General features: G+C 46.1%; 2 protein-coding genes and 1 long non-coding RNA gene across 3 annotated transcripts in view; all 3 read left to right on the top strand.

The window, feature by feature from the left end:
- LOC123063119 (uncharacterized) overlaps positions 1–13,831 on the top strand; it is a 15,504-nt gene extending 1,673 nt beyond the window's left edge. The window contains exon 2 of the long non-coding RNA XR_006430086.1: positions 13,771–13,831. This is a non-coding gene — a long non-coding RNA (uncharacterized lncRNA). The remainder of the gene's footprint in view (positions 1–13,770) is intronic.
- Positions 1,575–2,575, top strand: LOC123063118 (NAD(P)H-quinone oxidoreductase subunit 1, chloroplastic-like). The gene has a single exon (XM_044486856.1). The coding sequence runs from the start codon at positions 1,778–1,780 to the stop codon at positions 2,339–2,341; it is 564 nt and encodes a 187-aa protein (XP_044342791.1). The 5' UTR covers positions 1,575–1,777; the 3' UTR covers positions 2,342–2,575.
- On the top strand, positions 12,094–13,967 carry LOC123063117 (F-box protein At1g67340). The gene is made up of 3 exons (XM_044486855.1): positions 12,094–12,446; positions 12,562–12,724; positions 12,836–13,967. Exons 1-3 carry the CDS (start codon positions 12,202–12,204, stop codon positions 13,577–13,579), a joined length of 1,152 nt encoding a protein of 383 aa, XP_044342790.1. The 5' UTR covers positions 12,094–12,201; the 3' UTR covers positions 13,580–13,967.
- Positions 13,968–20,980: the final 7,013 nt, after the last annotated feature.

Genomic DNA, 20,980 nt, shown 5'->3' with positions numbered 1-20,980 from the left:
TTCTTCTATCTAAAATATTAGAAAGAATGTACCCTTTTATCCAAATCCAATTTGCATCGATAAAATAAATCCAAATTCCAGTAGTAGATGAATAATTGCAAATTTGTGTGTGTACGAGATTAGAATAACTTCAAAATAACTGACATAATTTTGTATTTTTCCTGATCAGAAAAATACATGAAAAAGAAAGGAGGTAGATTTTTTTTGGATTTATGGTTAAAGAAGAAAAAGAAGAAAACAGGGGTTCTGTTGAATTTCAAGTATTCAGTTTCACCAATAAGATACGGAGACTTGCTTCACATTTGGAATTACACAAAAATATTTTTCATCGGAAAGAGGTCTACGAAGACTTTTGGGAAAATGTCGACGTTTGCTGGCTTATTTGGCAAAGAAAAATAGAGTACGTTATAAGAAATTAACCGGTCAGATGAATATTCGGGAGCAGTAATTTAATCGTTCAAATTTTTTTCTTGTTTTATTATTTTTTTAGTAGTCTTATAGTAGTCTTAGATTTTTCATTTTGATGAGCCTCGCTTTGAGGAATTCATGGAATAATCCATTTTCATGGAATAATGAATTAAGGAAGAAAGGATATGAGTCTACCGCTTACAAGAAAAGATCTCATGATAGTCAATATGGGCCCTCAACACCCATCAATGCATGGTGTTCTTCGACTGATCGTTACTCTCGATGGTGAGGATGTTATTGATTGTGAACCCATATTAGGCTATTTAGACAGAGGAATGGAAAACATCGCGGAAAACCGAACTATTATACAATACTTACCTTATGTAACAAGGTGGGATTATTTAGCTACTATGTTTACAGAAGCAATAACAGTAAATGCACCAGAATTCTTGGAGAATATTCAAATACCACAAAGAGCCAGCTATATTAGGGTAATTATGTTAGAATTAAGCCGGATAGCTTCTCACTTGCTATGGCTTGGACCTTTTATGGCGGATCTCGGCGCACAGACTCCTTTTTTCTATATTTTTAGAGAGAGAGAATTAATATATGATCTATTTGAAGCTGCTACAGGTATGCGAATGATGCACAATTACTTTCGCATCGGAGGAGTAGCCGCCGATCTACCTTATGGATGGATCGATAAATGTTTAGATTTCTGTGATTATTTTTTACGCGGAGTTGTTGAATATCAACAACTTATTACACAGAATCCAATTTTTTTAGATCGAGTTGAAGGAGTAGGTTTTATTAGCGGAGAAGAAGCATTAAATTGGGGCTTATCGGGACCAATGTTACGAGCTTCTGGAATACAATGGGATCTTCGTAAAGTAGATCCTTATGAGTCTTACAACCAATTTGATTGGAAAGTCCAATGGCAAAAAGAAGGGGATTCGTTAGCTCGCTATTTAGTACGAATTGGTGAAATGAGGGAATCCATCAAAATAATTCAACAAGCTGTAGAAAAAAATTCCTAGAGGACCTTATGAAAATTTAGAAGTCTGACGCCTTAAGAAAGAAAATAATTCTGAATGGAATGATTTTGAGTATAAATTTCTTGTTAAAAAACCTTCGCCCAATTTTGAGTTGTCAAGACAAGAGCTTTATGTAAGAGTAGAAGCCCCAAAAGGTGAATTAGGGATTTATCTAGTAGGAGATGATAGCCTTTTCCCCTGGAGATGGAAAATCCGTCCACCGGGGTTTATTAATTTGCAAATTCTTCCTCGGCTAGTTAAAAAAATGAAATTGGCTGATATCATGACGATATTAGGTAGTATAGATATCATTATGGGGGAAGTTGATCGTTGAAATGATAATAGATAGGGTAGAGGTAGAAACTATCAATTCATTTTCGAAATTAGAATTATTAAAAGAAGTCTATGGACTGATATCGATTCTACCCATTTTGACCCTCCTTTTGGGAATAACAATAGAGGTACTCATAATTGTGTGGTTAGAAAGAGAAATATCTACGTCGATACAACAACGTATTGGTCCTGAATATGCTGGCCCCCTGGGCCTGCTTCAAGCTATAGTAGATGGGACTAAGCTACTTTTTAAAGAAGATATTCTGCCATCCCGAGGAGATATTTCTTTATTTAGCATTGGACCCTCTATAGCAGTCATATCAATTTTATTAAGTTTTTTAGTTATCCCTTTGGGATATCATTTTGTTTTAGCCGATCTTAGTATTGGTGTTTTTTTATGGATTGCCATTTCAAGTATAGCTCCTATTGGTCTTCTTATGGCAGGATATAGCTCAAATAATAAATATTCTTTTTCAGGCGGTCTACGAGCTGCTGCTCAATCCATTAGTTATGAAATACCATTAACTTTTTGTGTGCTAGCAATATCTCTATGTGTGATTCCTTAAAATAGATCTTTTTCCTATAAAATCCATTAACTATTTATATTCCTTTTCTTATTTAGTATTTGGGTTGGTAAGTTAAACTAGATAGCTATATGAATGAAACAAAACAGCTTATAAATTTGTAGTAAAAAGAAAAAATATCATTTCCTACGTACAAGAAAAAAGTGGAAGTAAACATAAGCAGTGTAAACTCTTTATCCCAAGGTTGATATTTCTTAATTAGTCATCATATCTTGAAGCGGCTAAGAATAAAGGATTCACGATATGGAATTCCATTACTAGAATACTCCTAGTTATTACTATAACTTAATAATCCATAAGAAGAATCCACCAAAAGTTAGTGAAGGGTTAGGAACACTAAAGTACATAAAGGATTAGTAATGGAAAATCTAAAACATTAGAGATTTTTGCCCATAAAAGGAATCATAATAAGGACTTGCAATTTGTAGAAATTATCAAGTAGTACTTTCTTCGGATTCCGATCCAGAGTATGTTCCCATTCACTTGTTAAGGAAATGGCTATCAAGAACGAATTAACCCTTTATCCATTTTTTTCTTTTTAAATACCCCCTCCCTAGGGAAAGAAGAATAGTAAAAAAGATATGGAGTGCACTAGAATTTTTTTTCATTATTTCCTTCCTCTATCCATATTCATGCAGAATTGCTCATGAACTAATACCCAACTCTTTCCATTTATTAATTGAATTCCTATAACAAGTAACAAGTGTTTTATTCCAAGATTAAGTTATTACTGAACAAAGAAAAAATTTCATTATATTATAAAGGATGAGATCAATTCGGAAGCGCTTTTTCTTATTCTAGCAGACGGAATTCCTTTGGTCTAATTTAGGACTTTCAAATCTATTTTATTTTATCTAATTCTATCTATGCCTCCGGGGCTAGGAACAAAACAATCCTTTCCTTTTTCTGATCATAGAGAAGCTGTATGAAGCTAAGGTTTCATGTACGGTTTTGAAATAGCGGTGGGAACTATGATGTTATCACCGACTATGATTATCTAACAGTTCAAGTACAGTTGATATAGTTGAAGCACAGTCAAAATACGGTTTTTTGGATGGAATATTTGGGGTTAGCCTATAGGTTTTCTGGTTTTTTTAATTTCTTCTTTGGCAGAATGTGAAAGATTACCCTTTGATTTACCAGAAGCGGAGGAAGAATTAGTAGTAGGTTACCAAACTGAATATTCCGGTATCAAATATGGTTTATTTTATCTTGTTTCTTACCTAAATTTATAAGTTTCTTCTTTATTTGTAACAGTTCTCTACTTGGGCGGGTGGAATTTATCTATTCCCTATATATCCTTTTTTGATTTTTTCCAAATGAATAAAGCAGTTGGAATTTTGGAAATGACCATGGGTATATTTATTACATTAACTAAAGCTTATTTATTTCTCTTCATTTCTATCACAATAAGATGGACTTTACCGAGGATGAGAATGGATCAGTTATTAAATCTTGGATGGAAATTTCTTTTACCTATTTCCCTGGGCAATCTCTTATTAACAACCTCTTCTCAACTTGTTTCACTATAAATAAGATAATACAATAATAGTAAGAATATTTTCAACACAAAAGCTCTCTCAAACAAGAGAAAGAAACATATCTTTTTCATAGATATTTAGAATGAATATGTTCCCTATGGTAACTGGGTTCATGAGTTATGGTCAACAAACAATACGTGCTACAAGGTACATAGGTCAAAGTTTCATAACTACCTTATCCCACACAAATCGTTTACCTATAACGATTCACTACCCTTATGAAAAATCAATTACACCAGAGCGTTTCCGAGGGCGAATCCACTTTGAATTTGATAAATGTATTGCTTGTGAAGTATGTGTTCGCATATGTCCGATAGATTTACCCGTTGTGGATTGGAGATTTGAAAAGGATATTAAAAGAAAACAATTGCTTAATTATAATATTGATTTCGGAGTTTGTATATTTTGTGGCAATTGTGTTGAGTACTATCCAACAAGCTGTTTATCAATGACTGAAGAATATGAACTTTCTACCTATGATCGTCATGAATTGAATTATAATCAAATTGCTTTAAGTCGGTTAGCAATCTCCACAATGGGAGATTACACAATTCAAACAATTAGGAATTCGTCTCAAAGTAAAATAAACAAAGAAAAATCTTCGAATTCAAGAACGATTACTGATTAGTAAACTTTGATTTTGTCTTTTTGTTATAAAAATCTAATAATTCTTTATTAAACTTTAAAATTAAACTATAAAGAAAAATGAAAAACTACTGCTTATTGGAAATTATTTCTTATTTTAAATCAGAATAGATTTTCGTGATATAATATAATTTATAACTATAAGTTTATACACAAAAAATACCCTAATCCTTTTTTCCTTCCTTGAATCCTTTAGTTTTAGTCAGTTCATGAAAAAATTTATACTATTAATTTATTTTTATCCATAATGGATTTACCTGGACCAATACATGAGATTCTTATGCTATTTGGGGGATTTGTTCTTCTACTAGGGGGTCTAGGAGTAGTATTACTTACCAACCCCATTTATTCTGCCTTTTTGCTGGGATTAGTTCTTGTTTGTATATCCTTATTCTATTTTTTATTAAATTCCTACTTTGTAGCTATTGCACAACTTCTTATTTATGTGGGAGCCATAAATGTCTTGATCATATTCGTTGTAATGTTCGTAAATGGCTCAGAATGGTCTAAAGATAAGAATTATTGGACTATTGGAGATGGGTTCACTTCACTCGTTTGTATAACTATTGTTTTTTCACTAATGACTACTATCCCAGATACATCGTGGTATGGAATTCTTTGGACTACAAGATCAAACCAAATAGTAGAACAGGGTCTCATAAATAATGTTCAACAAATTGGAATTCATTTAGCAACCGATTTTTATCTTCCATTTGAACTCATTTCCATAATTCTTCTAGTTTCTTTAATAGGTGCAATTACTATGGCTCGGCAATAAGAAAACTTAGAAAAAGTACAAATTATAAGAATTGCAAATCTAAAATAAATAACTAAAGAATCACAATTTTGATTTAGTAAAATCCATCTACTGCCAACAAATACCTCCTTTTTTTCTCTTTTGTTGTGTAATTGTTCTATTGTAATTAATTGAATCGGTTCAATTCTTGCCCTCATATTGAAATGAATCGAGATTGATAAGGAGTTAGTTAATGATGTTTGAGCATGTACTTTTTTTGAGTGTCTATTTATTTTCGATTGGTATCTATGGATTGATCACAAGCCGAAACATGGTTAGAGCTCTAATATGTCTTGAACTTATACTGAATTCAATTAATCTAAATCTCGTAACATTTTCTGATCTATTTGATAGTCGCCAATTAAAAGGAGATATTTCCGCAATTTTTGTTATAGCCCTTGCAGCTGCTGAAGCCGCTATTGGACTATCCATTCTTTCTTCCATCCATCGTAATAGGAAATCCACTCGTATCAGTCAATCTAATTTATTGAATAATTAGACTTTTGAATAATTAGACATAGAATCCTCTAAACAAAGGCGCACATATTAAAATAAATAGAAATCAATACTATTTTCTTAGTATTATTTGAGAATTCCATTTTTTAGTAGATTATTGCATAGTATTCTTTTTCACTTAAATGAATTTTTGTATTTGTAATTCATTGATATTGCAATTTGAATATTGCAATAATTTATATTGAAAAGACGATAGCCAATTTATTGGCTAATTCGAATTCGTCTGTACAATTCGTAAAATTCTTTCTTATTTCTTATTTATTGTTGAAATCTAAAATTAAAGTCTCTTGGCTCTCTTCACGCTTTCTCACAAACAGATTAAAAAATAGATTTTTATTTTTGAAGTTTGGATAAACCATTGCTTCGTCTAGTGTCTACAATACATATGACTCATTATAGTACTAATTTCATTTTTACCAGATCTATAAATTTTTCGGCGAAGGGCAGCCGCACTGGTTTATAAACCCAGCCGCGGCTGCCTCGTTGAACTCCTCTATATAGCAGGCTTGTGGGCCTAACTTCTGCGCGCTGCCCTGTGAGTCTGCTGGGCCTTTAGGGCCTGTAATTGCACGCCCGTGGCCTAGCAGGCCCACAGGGCAGCGCCCCAATTTTTTTTATAGTTTTTTTTCTTTTCTGCTTTATTTTTTATAATTCCTCTTATTTCTGAGTAGTTTTTTTATATAGTTTTTTCTTTTCTGCTATAGTTTTTTCCTTTCTGCTATTTTTTCTTTTCTACTTTATTTATTTTCTTCTATTCATTTATTTTTATATACCATGCCAAGTTGATGGTTAAAACTTAATGGTCAAAGTCTGGAGTTATAACCAAAGTTTAAAAAAAATGAAATGCCCCAATTTTTTTATAGTTTTTTTCCTTTCTGCTTTATTTTCTTCTATTTATTTTTGAGTAGTTTTTTTATATAGTTTTTTCTTTTCTGCTATAGTTTTTTTCTTTTTTGCTATTTTTTCTTTTCTGCTTTATTTATTTTCTTCTATTCATTTATTTTGATATACCATGCAAAGTTGATGGTTAAAACTTGATGGTCAAAGTCTGGAGTTATAACCAAAGTTAAAAAAATGAAATGCTCGTTATTAAAAAGTCCGGAGTTGTAATAAGTTATTAAAAATAAAAAAGAGGTGCAATGCTCGTTAATTGGCTTCAAGCCTTTCGGAATAGTGTAAACTGCACTTCACATAGCTCCGTGCAGTCTACCATATTCCTCAAGGCTTGAAGCTAAGCAACATGAGCATTGAGCCTCTTCTTCATCGTCTCTGCACTCAGGGCTTATAAACCGCTCCTAGTCCCTCTCTCTTCGCGAGGTGGGACTAAAAAACAGCTGACTAAGAAACTGTAGTACTGGTTCATGCCATGAACCGGTACTAAAGGTGCTCGTGGGGCCCCAGCCTTACCTGACACAACCTCATTAGTACCAGTTCGTGGCACGAACCGGTGCTAAAGGTTCACCACGAACCGGTACTAAAGAGCTCCTCCCGCCTAGCAGTTGAATGGTGCATACTGAATGCACAAAAAGTCTGGAGTTGTAATAAGTTTAAAAAAATGAAAAGCCTTTATAACAGATGAGTTTAATTTCGTCAGAAACCCGAATACTTTGAAAGAGATTGTCCAATTTGTAAACGAAGTGCATTCAGTTTTTGCCGTAACCCTCTCTACTTTTTTGAACATGATATGTAGGTGAAACGATGATACCATGCCAAGTTTCAACTTTTTCAGAGTTCATTTGTAGTGCTTTTCACTTTCCAGGTCATTTAGTTCTCAAAACAAATCATTAAATGCATGAAATATAGCAAATGAAGGCATAAATAGTTGAAAGTTGATGGCGTCGCTTTGAATGGTGCATACTGAACGCAAAAAATATAAGAGCATTTAGATCATGATCTTATATTTCTTTACAGTCTGAATTGTCAATATGATCTTATACATCAAAAATACTATGATCATCAATGATCTTTTTGTGTACAATCTGAATTGTCAATATGAGTCCACAACGATTTATAAATCGGTGAAGACTCATATTGCGGCCACAAATTCTACACATAGAGTTCAATGAAGACCAAGTGCTTGTGATAGTTTGAGAAGTAACATATTTAAGGTGGTAAAAGCCTTGTTAGGGGAGCGAGGTGGGACTAAAAACAGCTAGCCATAAGCTCATTAGTACCGGTTCGTGATACGAACCAGCACTAAATGGTGATGGTGGGGCCATAGCCTGACCGCAGGCTGACACAACATCTTTAGTACCGGTTCGTGGCATGAACCGGTACTAAAGGTTCGCCACGAACCGGTACTATTGATCGCCGTCGCGAACCGACACTAATGTACACATTAGTGCCGGCTCAAATTCAAATCGGCACTAATGTGCTTCACATTTGACCCTTTTTCTACTAGTGAATACCTCCCTTCTTAGGAACACAATGGACATGACTTACCCACTGACTATCAACAACGTGATAAATTATAGCTGCCTCAAGGAGCTTTAGTATTTCTTTTCTTACCACTTCTTTTATCTTAGTATTCAGCCGTCATTGGTGATCAATAACTGGTTTGGCATCTTTCTCCAAATTTATTTTGTGTTGACATAGAGCGGGACTAATGCCCTTAAGATCATCAAGAGTATATCCGCAGCACGGTGCTTCTTTAGAGTTTTCAATATTTTTTCTTCCTCCTTCTCTGAAAGGTTAGCACTAATAATAACAGGATATATTTTCTTTTCATTAAGATAAGCATATTTAAGAGTATCAGGCAATGGTTTAAGCTCAAACACGGGATCACCCTTGGGTGGAGGAGGGTCCCCTAAGATTTCAACAGGCAAGTTGTGTTTCAGAATAGGTCCCTGTTTAAAGAACACTTCATCTATTTCCATTCTTTCATTCATAAACATATCATTTTCATGGTCTAGCAAATATTATTCCAAAGGATCACTAGGAGGTACAGCGCGCGCAAGGCCGATGCTCGGAGGAGCTTCGACGGAGGCGAGGCCAATGCTCCCCGCGCTAGGGTTTGCGGCGGCGGCGGTGGAGGGGTCGCGGCTGTAGAATGGGGTCGGCGAGGTGCCGGCGCGTGCGTCCATCAGGTCAAGTTCGCCGGCGCCGGCGCGCGCGGGACGAAGGTGGCGGGGAGGAGAGAGTGCGTCGCGAGCGCTCGTGTGTGCCGCGCGCGGAAGCGGGCGCCCCAAATACACAACGCGAGTTGGCGATTTGGACCACGCGCCCAACTCCATATGCCGCGCTCGCGGTTATTGCGCGCCCGCTAGAGCCACTCTAACGGTTACGCGCACGCTAAAATGGCCAAATTTGCGACGCGGCGTTTGTTTAGTGCGGCTGTTGGAGATGCTCTTACACTTAAACCATACATTTTTTGGAGCATCGCATCGTTTTCGTGTAACTAAATGTGTTTACACTATTCAATTATAATGCTTACAGTCTTATCTTATATCATTTCCCTTAAATTTTTTGAGCAAGCGTTATCATGCCCACCTTTGAACCACATAAGGGAAATGACTCAATGGTGTACCGCTAAGATCCCTATGTCATCTCAGTGTTTGCTAACGATGATATGATGAATGACAACTACAAAAGCGTGTTTAAGTAGAAAAGAGAGAACTTCACAACTATATTGGACCTTGAAAGCTCTGACACTTGCGCTGCAATGTACAATTCCTCATGTTATGCTCCAATCCTAATAATCCCATTATGATGCGATCAACATTATAAGAGCAAGGAGGCGACGGATCAAAGCATCCATGTTTGCCTATTGGCATGAGATAAGTTGCCATCTTCTCGGAGAGTGTTTGCTCTAAAAAACAAACACTCAGTGATCACTAGTTAGCTAAGGAAGCTACCCCAATAGCTTCTGCATGGTGTAACACCGCGCTTGTCAGGCAGAGGTTTGGTTTCCTCGAAAGATTTAAGTGGGAATATTTGATAACTCGAAAATGCGTTAACTCACTCGGGACCATGGATGTACTTCCTGGATCATCGTATGGTTCCTCATGTAAGCTCTTACGCAACCGCGCGCCAATCGCTTTGTAGGACTCATCTCAGATCATTTCATTCACCACGAAGCAAATCGGACAACAACGGTTCGGCACAACAAGCAAGCAGTACGATCTATAGTTGAGAAACTCGAAAAATGTGTTAACTCACTCGGGACCATGTATGTACTTCCTGGACCATTGTATAGTTCTCATGTAACTTGCTCTTACACAATCGCCCCAATTGCTTTGTATGACTCATCTCAGATCATTCCATTCACCAAGAAGCAAATCGGACAACAACGGTTCGGCACAGCAAGCAGTACGATGATACGATCTATAATAGTTCAAGAACTTGACACAGCATCATCCACTGCGATCCAGAAATCCCACCGTCGATAATGCTTTCACCAGCAACGTTGAATCATATTCATGCAAGAATCTCCCTCTGGAGGCCATGTGAAGCACCTTGGCGTCTTCCCTGCAAACTCCATCCACCCCTTCCCCAAAACTCGCTGGCGAACACATGCATCACATTTCATGAAAAAGGAGGAAAAGATGAAAGGAGAGAGAGCAATGGAGGCCCCGGCCCGTCCTCCTCGGGCCCGTGCGGCGCATCGGAATCAATCGTCTTTTCCGGGAATTCAGACGGCCGCGGTGCTCTCCTGCCTCTGCCACCGCCGCTCCGCTCGGGGCAGACGAACTGCGCGGTGTAAAGAGGGGTACGTGCTCCGACCCAGGCGCGAATAAAGAAAGGGAGAGGGGGGCCGAGCAGAGCAGAGCGCAGCAGGGGGAGGACGGACATGGCGACGGAGGCGCGAATAAAGAAAGGCCGGGCTGGCGTCGGGGTCAAAGAGCGGCACGCAGCTGCGGGTGGAACCCGAGGCGCGACACATGGAGGAGAGTCACCACGCCCGCATGGCGCCGCGCGCCGAATCGTCACCTCCCCGAGGCCGAGGACCGGCCATCAGCCCACCCACCCGCAACGCCTCCGCCTCCGCCGGCCGAGGGCGACGCGACGCGGACGGGCGGGCGGCCGGCCGGCCAAGCCATGCGCTCGTAGACGACGAGGTCACGGAGGTAGCAGCGGCCTGCCAGTCAATGCTGCGTCCTTGCACCTGCCTCACCGTCACCGCCCCGAAGATGCCGAGCGCGGGATGGCGCCCGCGACTCTTTGTCCTGTCCACGATGCGTGCGCCCCGTCGCCCAACCGACGAGCTCTCCCCTTCCATATTTTTCTTGCTTGCTTCCATATTCTCCTTGAGGCCATCATACCACGTGCCCCCCGGCGTGACAAAGGAGCCCAGCTAGCGGTTCCCAGCCGGGCACGAAAAACAGCTATCACCTCTTCCCATATGAACTGGTTTTCGTGGATGGACCGATCGATCGGCCTTTGCCACAACCTTGTCGTACTCGTACTAGAACAAGAAGAGGAAGGGTTGCGTCCACAAGGAAAGCAAAGAGATCCGCTCGAGGTTGGAACCGATGCTGCATCAGCAAAGGAGACAACGAGTAGCGTCCAAACCGCCCCCGTCGCATCAAGCCGAGCACACACGAGACTGCTAGTACTCGTTAATCGCTAGCATACTCTACTGCCACTAGCATAGCATCGACCTTCACAGTCCAAGCCTGGGCCGAAAGCGTTTATGTCGTGAGCTCAGAAACGCCGCCGCATGCACAGCCCAGCCCCGAGTGCCTTCACGTTTCCGTTCATCTTCGACCCGATGCAATAAACGCAACGCACGCCCCGTCCAGCACTCCACCCATTCCCCGTACTCTACCCCCCTCCTACTCGAAGTATAACGCGTACGGTACTGGTATTATGGACTCCCGGTAACGCCACCGTTTGACCACCGAAGCAAGTAAAAATTTACCGGAAAGCGCACGCAATGAAGAAAGGAGCCCTACGTATGGCCATGGAAACTGCCTGGCGTCGTGAATGAATGAATGAGCGAGCAATAATGCCCGTTTTTTTCGCAGCAAAGCTGGCTTTTTTGCATTCATTTTCCTCCAAAGATAAAGCCCGGCCAAGCCAGCATTGATGCCTCTACGCCTGCGCCCTGCTGCTCGCACGCCACTCCACCAGTGGCATGGCACGCACTGGCAGGGCAGTAGATAGAAAGTTTAAAAAGCGGGACGGATAAAACCAGGACCCGCCTGACATCCGGGCCCCGCACGCCTCACGCAGCGAGGCACGGTACGGACCGGGGAGCGCCGCGCTGCCGTGTATAAAACCAGGCGCCTCCCGCTATCCCTTTTCCCAAACATCAATCTCCTCTCCACTCCACCACCGCTTCTCCTTCTCCCCCTCCCGCCGGAGACCTGCCCGCCACCACGGCTCGTGCCGCCAGAGATAAGATGGGGACGAGGAGCGGCTCTCTCTATACCTGCGGAGGAACCGGCGAGCCGGCGGCTCCGGTGGCCGGGCAGAAGAGGAAGAGGTCTCCCGCCGCCGCCGGCGAGGCATCCGGCGTGCGCCGGAAGAGGCAGGCTACCGGGCCGGACTACTTGGACGGCATCCCTGACGACCTCGTGCTGTCCATCTTCTCCAAACTCGCCGCATCTGCGAACTCCCCCTCCGACCTGCTGTCCGTCCACCTAACGTACGCCCGCGCCCCGCCCCGCCCTTCGTGTTTGGTTCAACTGCTTCTTGCAAAGGAACTCCTGCTGCTTTGTCTGTATGGTTGCCTGAACGTGTTTGTGCCTTTGACGTTTCAGGTGCAAGAGGCTCAACGGCCTGGGGCAGCAGGACATGGTGTTCGCCAAGGCCTCGCCGGCGTCGCTCGCCGTCAAGGCGGCGGCCTGGTCCGAGCTCGTGCAGCGGTTTCTCAAGCGCTGCGCCGACGCCGGCAATCTTGAGGCTTGCTACATTCTCGGCATGGTACGTGTTGATGACCTAATCTAGTTGACTTGATCGTTCGGTTTGACATCCGTGCATGCATGGCCGGAGTTTCAGGGGTGGAGTGCTGACGAGTTCCTTACGTTTTTGCAGATCCGGTTCTACTGCCTTGGCAGCCGCAGCGGCGGCGCGGCTCTGCTCGCGAAGGCGGCCGTCGGCGGGCACCCGGCGGCGCTGTACTCGCTGGCCGTCATCCAGTTCAACGGGAGCGGGGGCGCCAAGTCGGACCGCGACCTGCGCGCCGGGGCGGCGCTCTGCGCGCGCTCCGCCGCGCTGGGCCACGTCGACGCGCTCCGGGAGCTCGGGCACTGCCTCCAGGACGGCTACGGCGTGCGCCGCGACCCGGCCGAGGGCCGCCGCCTCCTCGTCGCCGCCAACGCCCGCGAGCTCTCCCTCGCGCTCGCCGCCGCGGCGGCAAGCGCAACCTACCCCTTCGCCTCCCTCCCCATCGGCGCCGTTGCAGGCGGCGCCGGCGGCGTCACCAGCAGCCCCCTCCTCTCCGACTTCGGGTGGAGCCTGCCGGAGGCAGAGCCGCACACGGCGAACCAGTTCATGTCAGACTGGTGGGCGTCGCGCGGCGTGCAGGCGTGCGCCAAGAAGACCGACGCGGCGGCCACCGGCGGAGACGGCGAGGGCGAGCTGCGGCTGTGCTCCCACATGCGGTGCGGGCGCAAGGAGACGCGGCGGCACGAGTTCCGGCGCTGCTCCGTGTGCGGCGCGGCCAACTACTGCTCCCGCGCGTGCCAGGCCCTGGACTGGAAGCGCGCCCACAAGGCCCAGTGCGTGCCCATGGACCGCTGGCTCGTGGGCGGCGCCGCCGCCGCGCCGCAGCAGTGACCCGCCCCAACGGGCAACCACCGCTGCAACTAGCAGCACCGGAGAGTCCACCGCCCGACCGGTGGACCGGGCGTAGCGGAGCGAACGAACGATGATGAATGAGGAAGCGTTTTTCTGGCGTTTTGCTTTCTTTTTTGCGGCCGTTTGGGTGTCGTCTTGTCAGATGTACGTACTCTACTCTACTCGGGAAGAAGAGCAGACGAGAGATTCTACCGCGGCCACCCACCAGAACTCTAGCCTTTGTTTTCCTAATCTTTCTCTCTCTTTTCCGTACTCAATTAGTTAGCCCCTCTTAAATCAATCAAATTACTCCCCTGGTAAGATGGTAAAAAAAACCTGGATCCCGCTTCGAACTCATTTTCTAGAGCTCGAGCGCGGAAGCTGCTTCTGTCGCTTTGTGTTTTGGAGTTTTGGATGGATGCTGTGGGGGGTGGAGTACAAGAGCAGTGCTCCATGTACACTACGTACAGCACGGGCTCCTACGCTACGTGCCTCTCGTCCGTAGCTTATCGGATGGGAGCACTGCTACACACACGATAAATTCATGCACGATCTGCGCACGACAACACATCTACACCCTTGGGTTGCCTCGTTTCGTAAATCTCTGTGGCCCAAATCATGTCGTGTGTGGATCGTGCATGCACGGATCGTGTGCACAGCACTTCCGATCGGATGATGAGTAGGGGGAATCGGTGGCCGCGCCGTGCAGCGCTGCTGCGGCCTGCGGCATAGTGTAGGCTTTGGTCTTGCTCTCGAGGCACGGGACAAGTTGGAGCCTTCCCTCTGGCCGCTGGTGCGCTGGGCTTCGGGAGGTGGAATCCATGTAGGCCACCATAGACATAGCCAAAGTGACACCACCCGGCCGGCTTTTGTTCTCATTTCCTTTACTTTTCTGTTACCTAGGGAGGACATGGATGGAAACAACACACAAGATGATGACGATGCTACGTACTACCACGACTAGCCAAGCCCGCTCCGTTCTTATATGGCTTGAGCGGACGCTGCTTCGGTGCCTAAGGGCATCTCCAGCTGCGCTTCCACGAAGGCCTCCCAGGCGAGTTTTCACGCCGACGTTAAAAAAACGGCTCAGTCGGCCCCCAGGAGCCTGATTTTCGCCGGCCTGGGCCGAAAACAGCGCCGGTGGATTCAGGCCGAACCCAGCGCGCTGGGGACGCCGGGGCGAACTGTTTTAGCGTGAAACAGCCGCGGGCCCGCCGTGTCAGCGACACAGCGCCTCGTCTTTCCCCAACGGACTCGGTTTTTGTGGGGAATCAATGGGAAGGCTGCCGCCAGTCAGCCTTGCCATTGATTTCTCATGGGCGGTGCGTCACGGGACGATGCGTCGATGCCTCCCTTCCCTCGCACGCGTACACACGGGTGCGGCGCGGCTATATAGCCGGTGGCCTGCATTCGCCTGTGCCCACACCAGCCCCGCCCCTCGCCGCCGCCCAGCTCCTCCCTCTCCTTACCTCTCTCGAGCGCCGCCGCCCAGCCCCTCCCTCTATCTCTCTACCTCTCCCGAGCCCGTCGCCATGGCGGAACGCTACCCTGGAGACGAGGCGGCGGCCAACGGCTTCGGCCGTCGTTCGCTCAGCGAACAGGAGTCCTGGCTCCTGTTCCAGGCGAACATCCCGGCGCCGCCGGACATGCGCGCCGGGCCGACGGGGTGGAGGCTCAACGCCGGGGGAGTGCCCATTTCCCCGTTGCCCGACGCCGTGGCGAAGCCGAAGTACTTCGCCGAGGAAGTCGAGGTCATGCGCGCCTCCCTCACCGACGCCCAACTCTCCCTCCCCCAGTACGCCGCCGACAACCACGCGGCTTGGGCGGCGTATTTCAAGCGCCGCCAGCAGCAACGCTTGGCATCCACCAACGGCGCGCCGGTGGTCGGCGGCCGGCAGAACAGCAAGGGGCGCCACCTGTGGTGGGGCGTCCCCGGCCGCACACTCGAGGGCGTGCTGACGTACCTCGAGGGCGACAACGCCCCGCCATTGGCGTACCCGGCGAGAGCGGCCGCCTCGGCGCAGCACCGACGCGCCGGGCCATGGGCGCCAAAAAGGTTCGGGTCCTCCTCCCGATCTTCATCGCACTCCTCCGGCCCTGCTCGGCGTCAAGGCTGAGCCCGCGGCTGAGATGCCGCTCGGCCGGCGCACTCATAGCGCCGGCATCGTCATCAACGAGGGCGGCCGGCGCGCCTACTCGTCGGCTCCTCCTCCGCGCTTCGTCAAGACAAAGACGGAGCCGGGGCTTGCGCCAGTGAAGACGGAGCCGGGGCTCGCACCGGTGAAGAAGTAGCCGGCCGCGCCGTTGACGACGGAGCTCGACAACGACGACGCGGCCCTGGAATGGGCACGCAGGGACTCCATAGCGATGGAGAAGGAGCGCCTGGAGAAGGCGAAGGAGCGCCAGCGCACCGCCCTGCTTCGCTTCGCGGAGCGTCGACGCGGCCGCGACGAAGGCGGAGTCGCCGTCATCTGCGACAGCGACGATGCGCCACCACCAGTCCGCCATGGCGACGCCGGGCAGGAGTCCAGCAGGGGCGCCCGCGTCAAGGAGGAGAAGGCCGACGACGACGATGGCGGCGACGGCGGCGACTTCAGCCAGTTTTTCCTTTAAATTTGTTTATGTATATGTGCTATGTAATGAAAATCCGCGAACTTCGCCGAAATGTGCCGAAATTTATCGTGATTGGCCGAAATTTATCGCGTTCGACCGAATTTTATTGTGTTTAAGCCGAACTTCTTTTATTTTAAAACGTGCCTGGAGGCGGCCTTGGAGCCGGCGGCTAAGGACCAACTTACCCCCAGGCCCAATTTTTGCGCCAGCTCAGCCCCAGGCGGCGATTTTATCGCCGCCCCCCTGAGGGGCCAACGGTTGGAGACGCCCTAAGGCACCTGCCTTTGAGCCTATGACAGGTGGGCACCTGTCATAGACCCAAAGATAGGTGCCTTTAAGGCAGCGAAGCTCAATCCGGCTCGAGCACGCAACGGCGTACATCTGTACCTGCACACGAGTAAATTCGCAGAGTGGAGTGCAGTTCGATTTCTTTGGTTTTTGTATTCAGGACGGTATGAATCATTGAACGGAGGAGTGCCGAACCTGTTGACCCAGCGCGGCCAGCGCAACGGGACACCGTTAGGCTTTGGCATGTTGCACAGGTGTGTGTGTCTGCGCTGGGAGGGCCATGCGGCAAGGCCCGCATGGTACACGACTAGACGCTCTCCCGGCTGGGTGCGTGCGTTCGAATGTGCGTGGCGCGGGTGTTTCCACGACGTAGACGTCTGCGGTCGCCGGCGAGGCACCACCCAGACCTCCAACGTGGACATGCGAGTATCAGGGGAAATACCGGGCGGCTCGCATCATTGTGTCTAGCTGATGCCAACGGCGAAAGCACGGGCTGAACTGACGGCCGTTGTCCAAACTAGACCGGGGGTGGTATCTACTTTGCTCAATTGCTCCTGCCTTTTTCTATGGGATTGATTGATGCTGCTACAGTTATATTACTGACATCTGATATTTTCCTTCTGTTTTGTATAGGAGTATATTATTTCTTTCTTTAGACTACAGGGGGTAACGTGTATAGAGTAGTAATAGTTTTTCAGGGACAACTGTTCGAAATTTAAGAAGGCCGATATAATAGGCAAGAAATAACAGGTGGGGCAGTAAATAACCAGCCAGGCCCGGTCAGAAAATTTGGTGGCGCCCATCGGTGCAGGCGGCGACCCAATCAAGTGCATGCAAATATAGACGCCCCGTCATCCCCTTCAATGTATTCCTACGTTTACAACGGCTGTCCCACGTTGGATACCAGACCAGAGAAGATGGTGCCATGACACCGGCTTCGTGGGCGCACAGCGACTAGGCACGTACGTACTCCTCCACCACGTTACCTACGCCTCAGAAAATTCAGCCCCTCGTGATGCCTGCACGTTTGACCCTGCAAATAATGCCAGAATTTCTATATTTTTCTAAAACGAGGAAAAAAGCTGGGATTTGCATCTGCAGAAATAAAATCCGAAGAATTCCAAACGATCGTGCGCGCGAATTGGGACATATCGGCGCAACATGGGGCCAGGAATCGGATATTTATCCACATATATTTCTTTCGGCGAGGAATGGAGTGCTCATTGACCCTTATTGTTTTGCCCCTTGCATGCGCGCCGCGACTTTAATCAGGGGAAAATAATGGTTAACAAACAAAACGTCGTCCGCACCGTGCGTCCCGTCACTCGATCGGATCTTCGAGTTCATCTTGGCTGGCTCGGCCGATTTTCAAAGGGTTTGATCGAGGAGGGCGAGCTAGGGAAGCAAGCGAGCATTAGTTGGTGCTTTGTTTACTCCACACTAATTCATCTGCACGAATGATTCCCTGGAGCAGGAGTAATTTACTTTGCGTGGCAGGTCATGCGTGCATGGTGCAAGCAAGCAAGCAAGCAAGGGAAGCTCATTGTGCTGCTCCGTGGTTTTAGTCGTCGCCGGTGATGTCGTTGTTTCTTGTTTATTTTTCACTGTCGTGATTCGGCATGGGGTCAAGAGCCCCGAAGGGACCAATTAATTATCGCTTAACACGATGCTTCGACATAATTGCTTGCCTTGATGGTCAATGACTGTCGAGGGACAGCATCTCTTGAGTGGTGTGCGCCGGCTGCCATCTTGTCTTGCAGTAATTAGCGATCATGGTAGGCGGCTCGTGTTTAGCCTTTTTTGTTTTAGCAGTGTCTTTTAGGGCTATTCGCGGCCGAGGATCACTATCATGTAGTATATAATATTTGTGATGATACTATCTTCAGAGTTTATAAGATTATAGATTAGTCTCTAGACGGCCTCATCTTTTATACACATATCATAGAATTTATTATGATATTGTATCTGATACTCAAAACTCTCTTTTTTCTTTTAATTACGAATGGCACGTCTTACCACCGACCGGGAGGTCCAGGGGAATTTTGCTAGGTATCAACTCTACATACTTACAACTATTGTCCACGTCAAAGGGAAGTATCATATCAAATTCCACCTTCGAAATAAATCCGACAACTTCATCTGAAGTCTGGTAGCTGTATATGGCGCCGCTCAAGAGGAATTTAAATCTGCATTTCTAAAAGAATTAGTCAACACCTGTCGAGACAATCCCCATCCCATGTTAATCGGGGGGGGGGGGGGTTAATATCCTTCGATATCGGCAGGAAAAAAAAATGATCGGTTTGACACTAGGTGGCCCTTCCTCTTTAATGCTATTATTGACAGCCTCGATCTGAGGGAGATCACGGTGTCTGGTCATCAGTATACCTGGGCCAATAACCGATCGGTGCCAATCTTCGAAAAACTGGACCGGGTGCTAGTTACTACTGACTGAGAATATAAATATCCCCTAGCCTCGGTTCGGGCACTAGAAAGAATTGAGGCCTTATCGGATCACGCTCCGTTGCTAACCGATTTTGGACAACCAATCCCAAGTTATAACTGTCACCAGTTTAAATTTGAACTGGGATGGCTCACTAGAGAGGGATTTCATGAACTAGTTAAGAAGGTGTGGGCGCGCCAGCCTCGTGGTAACACACCCATTCAATGATGGAATAATCGAATCCGTGCCTTGCGTCGATTCCTCCAAGGATGGGCCAAATATACTGCGGGCATTTACAAAAAGTAAAAATTGCGTTTGTCTACTTTAATTGATTCCCTTGATAGAATAGCGGAGGTGAGGTGTTTGACTGCTGTTGAGATTGAGCAAAAAAGTAATCTTAATGAGCAGATTGCCCGCCTATTACGCGAGGAAGAGATTAAAGGGTACCAACGTAGCAAAGCGGATTCGCTGGTGCAAGGTGATGATAACACGAAATACTTTCAAATGCTAGCTAATGGCAGGCATAGAAAGAAGCGTATATTCGCCCTTGATCAAGAGGAAGGCCGAATAGAGGGGGATGTACCACTTAGAAATTTTATCACTAAGTTCTACAAAGACCTTTTTGGGCCTTCACCTGAAACTAATTTCCAGCTGGACGAATCCGTTACTCATGATATTACTCAAGTTACTGAAGCGGAAAACGAATTCCTAACCTCTCCGTTTTCTGAAGAGGAAATTCGAATCGCGGTGTTTCAGATGGAACACAACAAGGTGCTGGGACCGGATGGCTTTCCCGCTGAGTTTTATCAAAGCTTTTGGGACGTGATTAAGGCAGACTTGATTCAGTTGTTTAACCACCTGCATTCCGAGGACCTTGATATTTCCCGTTTAAATTTTGGGGAAATTGTCCTATTGCCTAAGATTAAGGAGGCTAGTCGTATTCAGCAATATAGACCGATTTGCCTTCTCAATGTAAGTTTTAAATTTTTTACGAAGGTAGCGACCAACCGGTTGAACAATGTAGCTGACCATGTCGTAAAACCCACTCAAACAACATTTATGCAAGGACGCAACATATTAGATGGAGTGGTCGTCCTGCATGAAACTGTTCATGAACTGCACCGGAAAAAGATGAACGGTGTCATTCTTAAAATTGATTTTGAGAAAGCCTACGACAAAGTTAAGTGGCCCTTTTTGTTGCAAACCTTGCTCATGAAGGGGTTCTCACAAAAATGGTGTCGCTGGGTAGAGAGTTTTGTATCTGGAGGTAGTGTGGCCATAAAAGTTAACGGTGACGTTGGCAACTATTTTCAGACAAGAAAGGGGCTTCGTCAAGGCGACCCCGCATCCCCTATTCTGTTTAACATTGTGGCTGGCATGCTAGCTACCCTTGTTGAGCGGGCTAAACTGGATGGTCAAATTAGTGGGGTCATTCCACACTTGGTAGAAGATGGTCTATCCATCCTACAATATGCGGATGACATGATACTTTTTATGGATCATGATTTAGATAAGGCAAGAAATCTTAAGCTGCTCTTATGTGCTTTTGAGGAACTTTCTGGTCTCAAAATTAATTTTCATAAGAGCGAACTTTTTTGCTTTGGCGAGGCTGCAGAATTAGCACCCGAGTATGCCGACATTTTTGGATGCCAGCTTGGGCAGTTTCCGATTCGGTATCTGGGTATCCCCATACACTATCGGCGTCTAATTATTGCTGAGTGGAGGCATGTGGAAGAGAGACTTGAGAAACGCTTAGCCAGTTGGAAGGCCAAAATCTTGTCGTATGGGGGGCGATTGATCTTGATCAATTCTGTCCTAAGCAACATGGTTATATATGTTGTCCTTCTTCCACCTGCCGAAAGGGGTTCTACAGCGGCTCGATTACTTTAGATCCAGATTTTTTTGGCAGAGTGATAACGAAACTAAGAAATATCGACTGACTAGGTGGAGCATATTATGCAGACCTAAAAGTCAAGGGGGCCTGGGAATCCAAGACCTTGAGATTAAAAACATCGCTCTTCTCAGCAAGTGGGTTTATAAACTACTCACTGAGAATGGAG

This window comes from Triticum aestivum, chromosome 3A (genome assembly GCF_018294505.1).
Source record: "Triticum aestivum cultivar Chinese Spring chromosome 3A, IWGSC CS RefSeq v2.1, whole genome shotgun sequence".
Lineage (NCBI taxonomy): Eukaryota > Viridiplantae > Streptophyta > Magnoliopsida > Poales > Poaceae > Triticum > Triticum aestivum.
Note: the sequence above shows the minus strand (reverse complement) of the source record. Positions and strands in the feature narration are given on the sequence as shown.

Coding starts and splice junctions, on each gene's coding strand:
- LOC123063118 (XM_044486856.1), top strand. CDS start 1,778: ATGATAATAGATAGGGTAGAGGTAGAAACTATCAATTCATTTTCGAAA.
- LOC123063117 (XM_044486855.1), top strand. CDS start 12,202: ATGGGGACGAGGAGCGGCTCTCTCTATACCTGCGGAGGAACCGGCGAG. Junction 12,447..12,561: donor CTGCTGTCCGTCCACCTAAC/GTACGCCCGCGC, acceptor TTGACGTTTCAG/GTGCAAGAGGCTCAACGGCC. Junction 12,725..12,835: donor CTTGCTACATTCTCGGCATG/GTACGTGTTGAT, acceptor ACGTTTTTGCAG/ATCCGGTTCTACTGCCTTGG.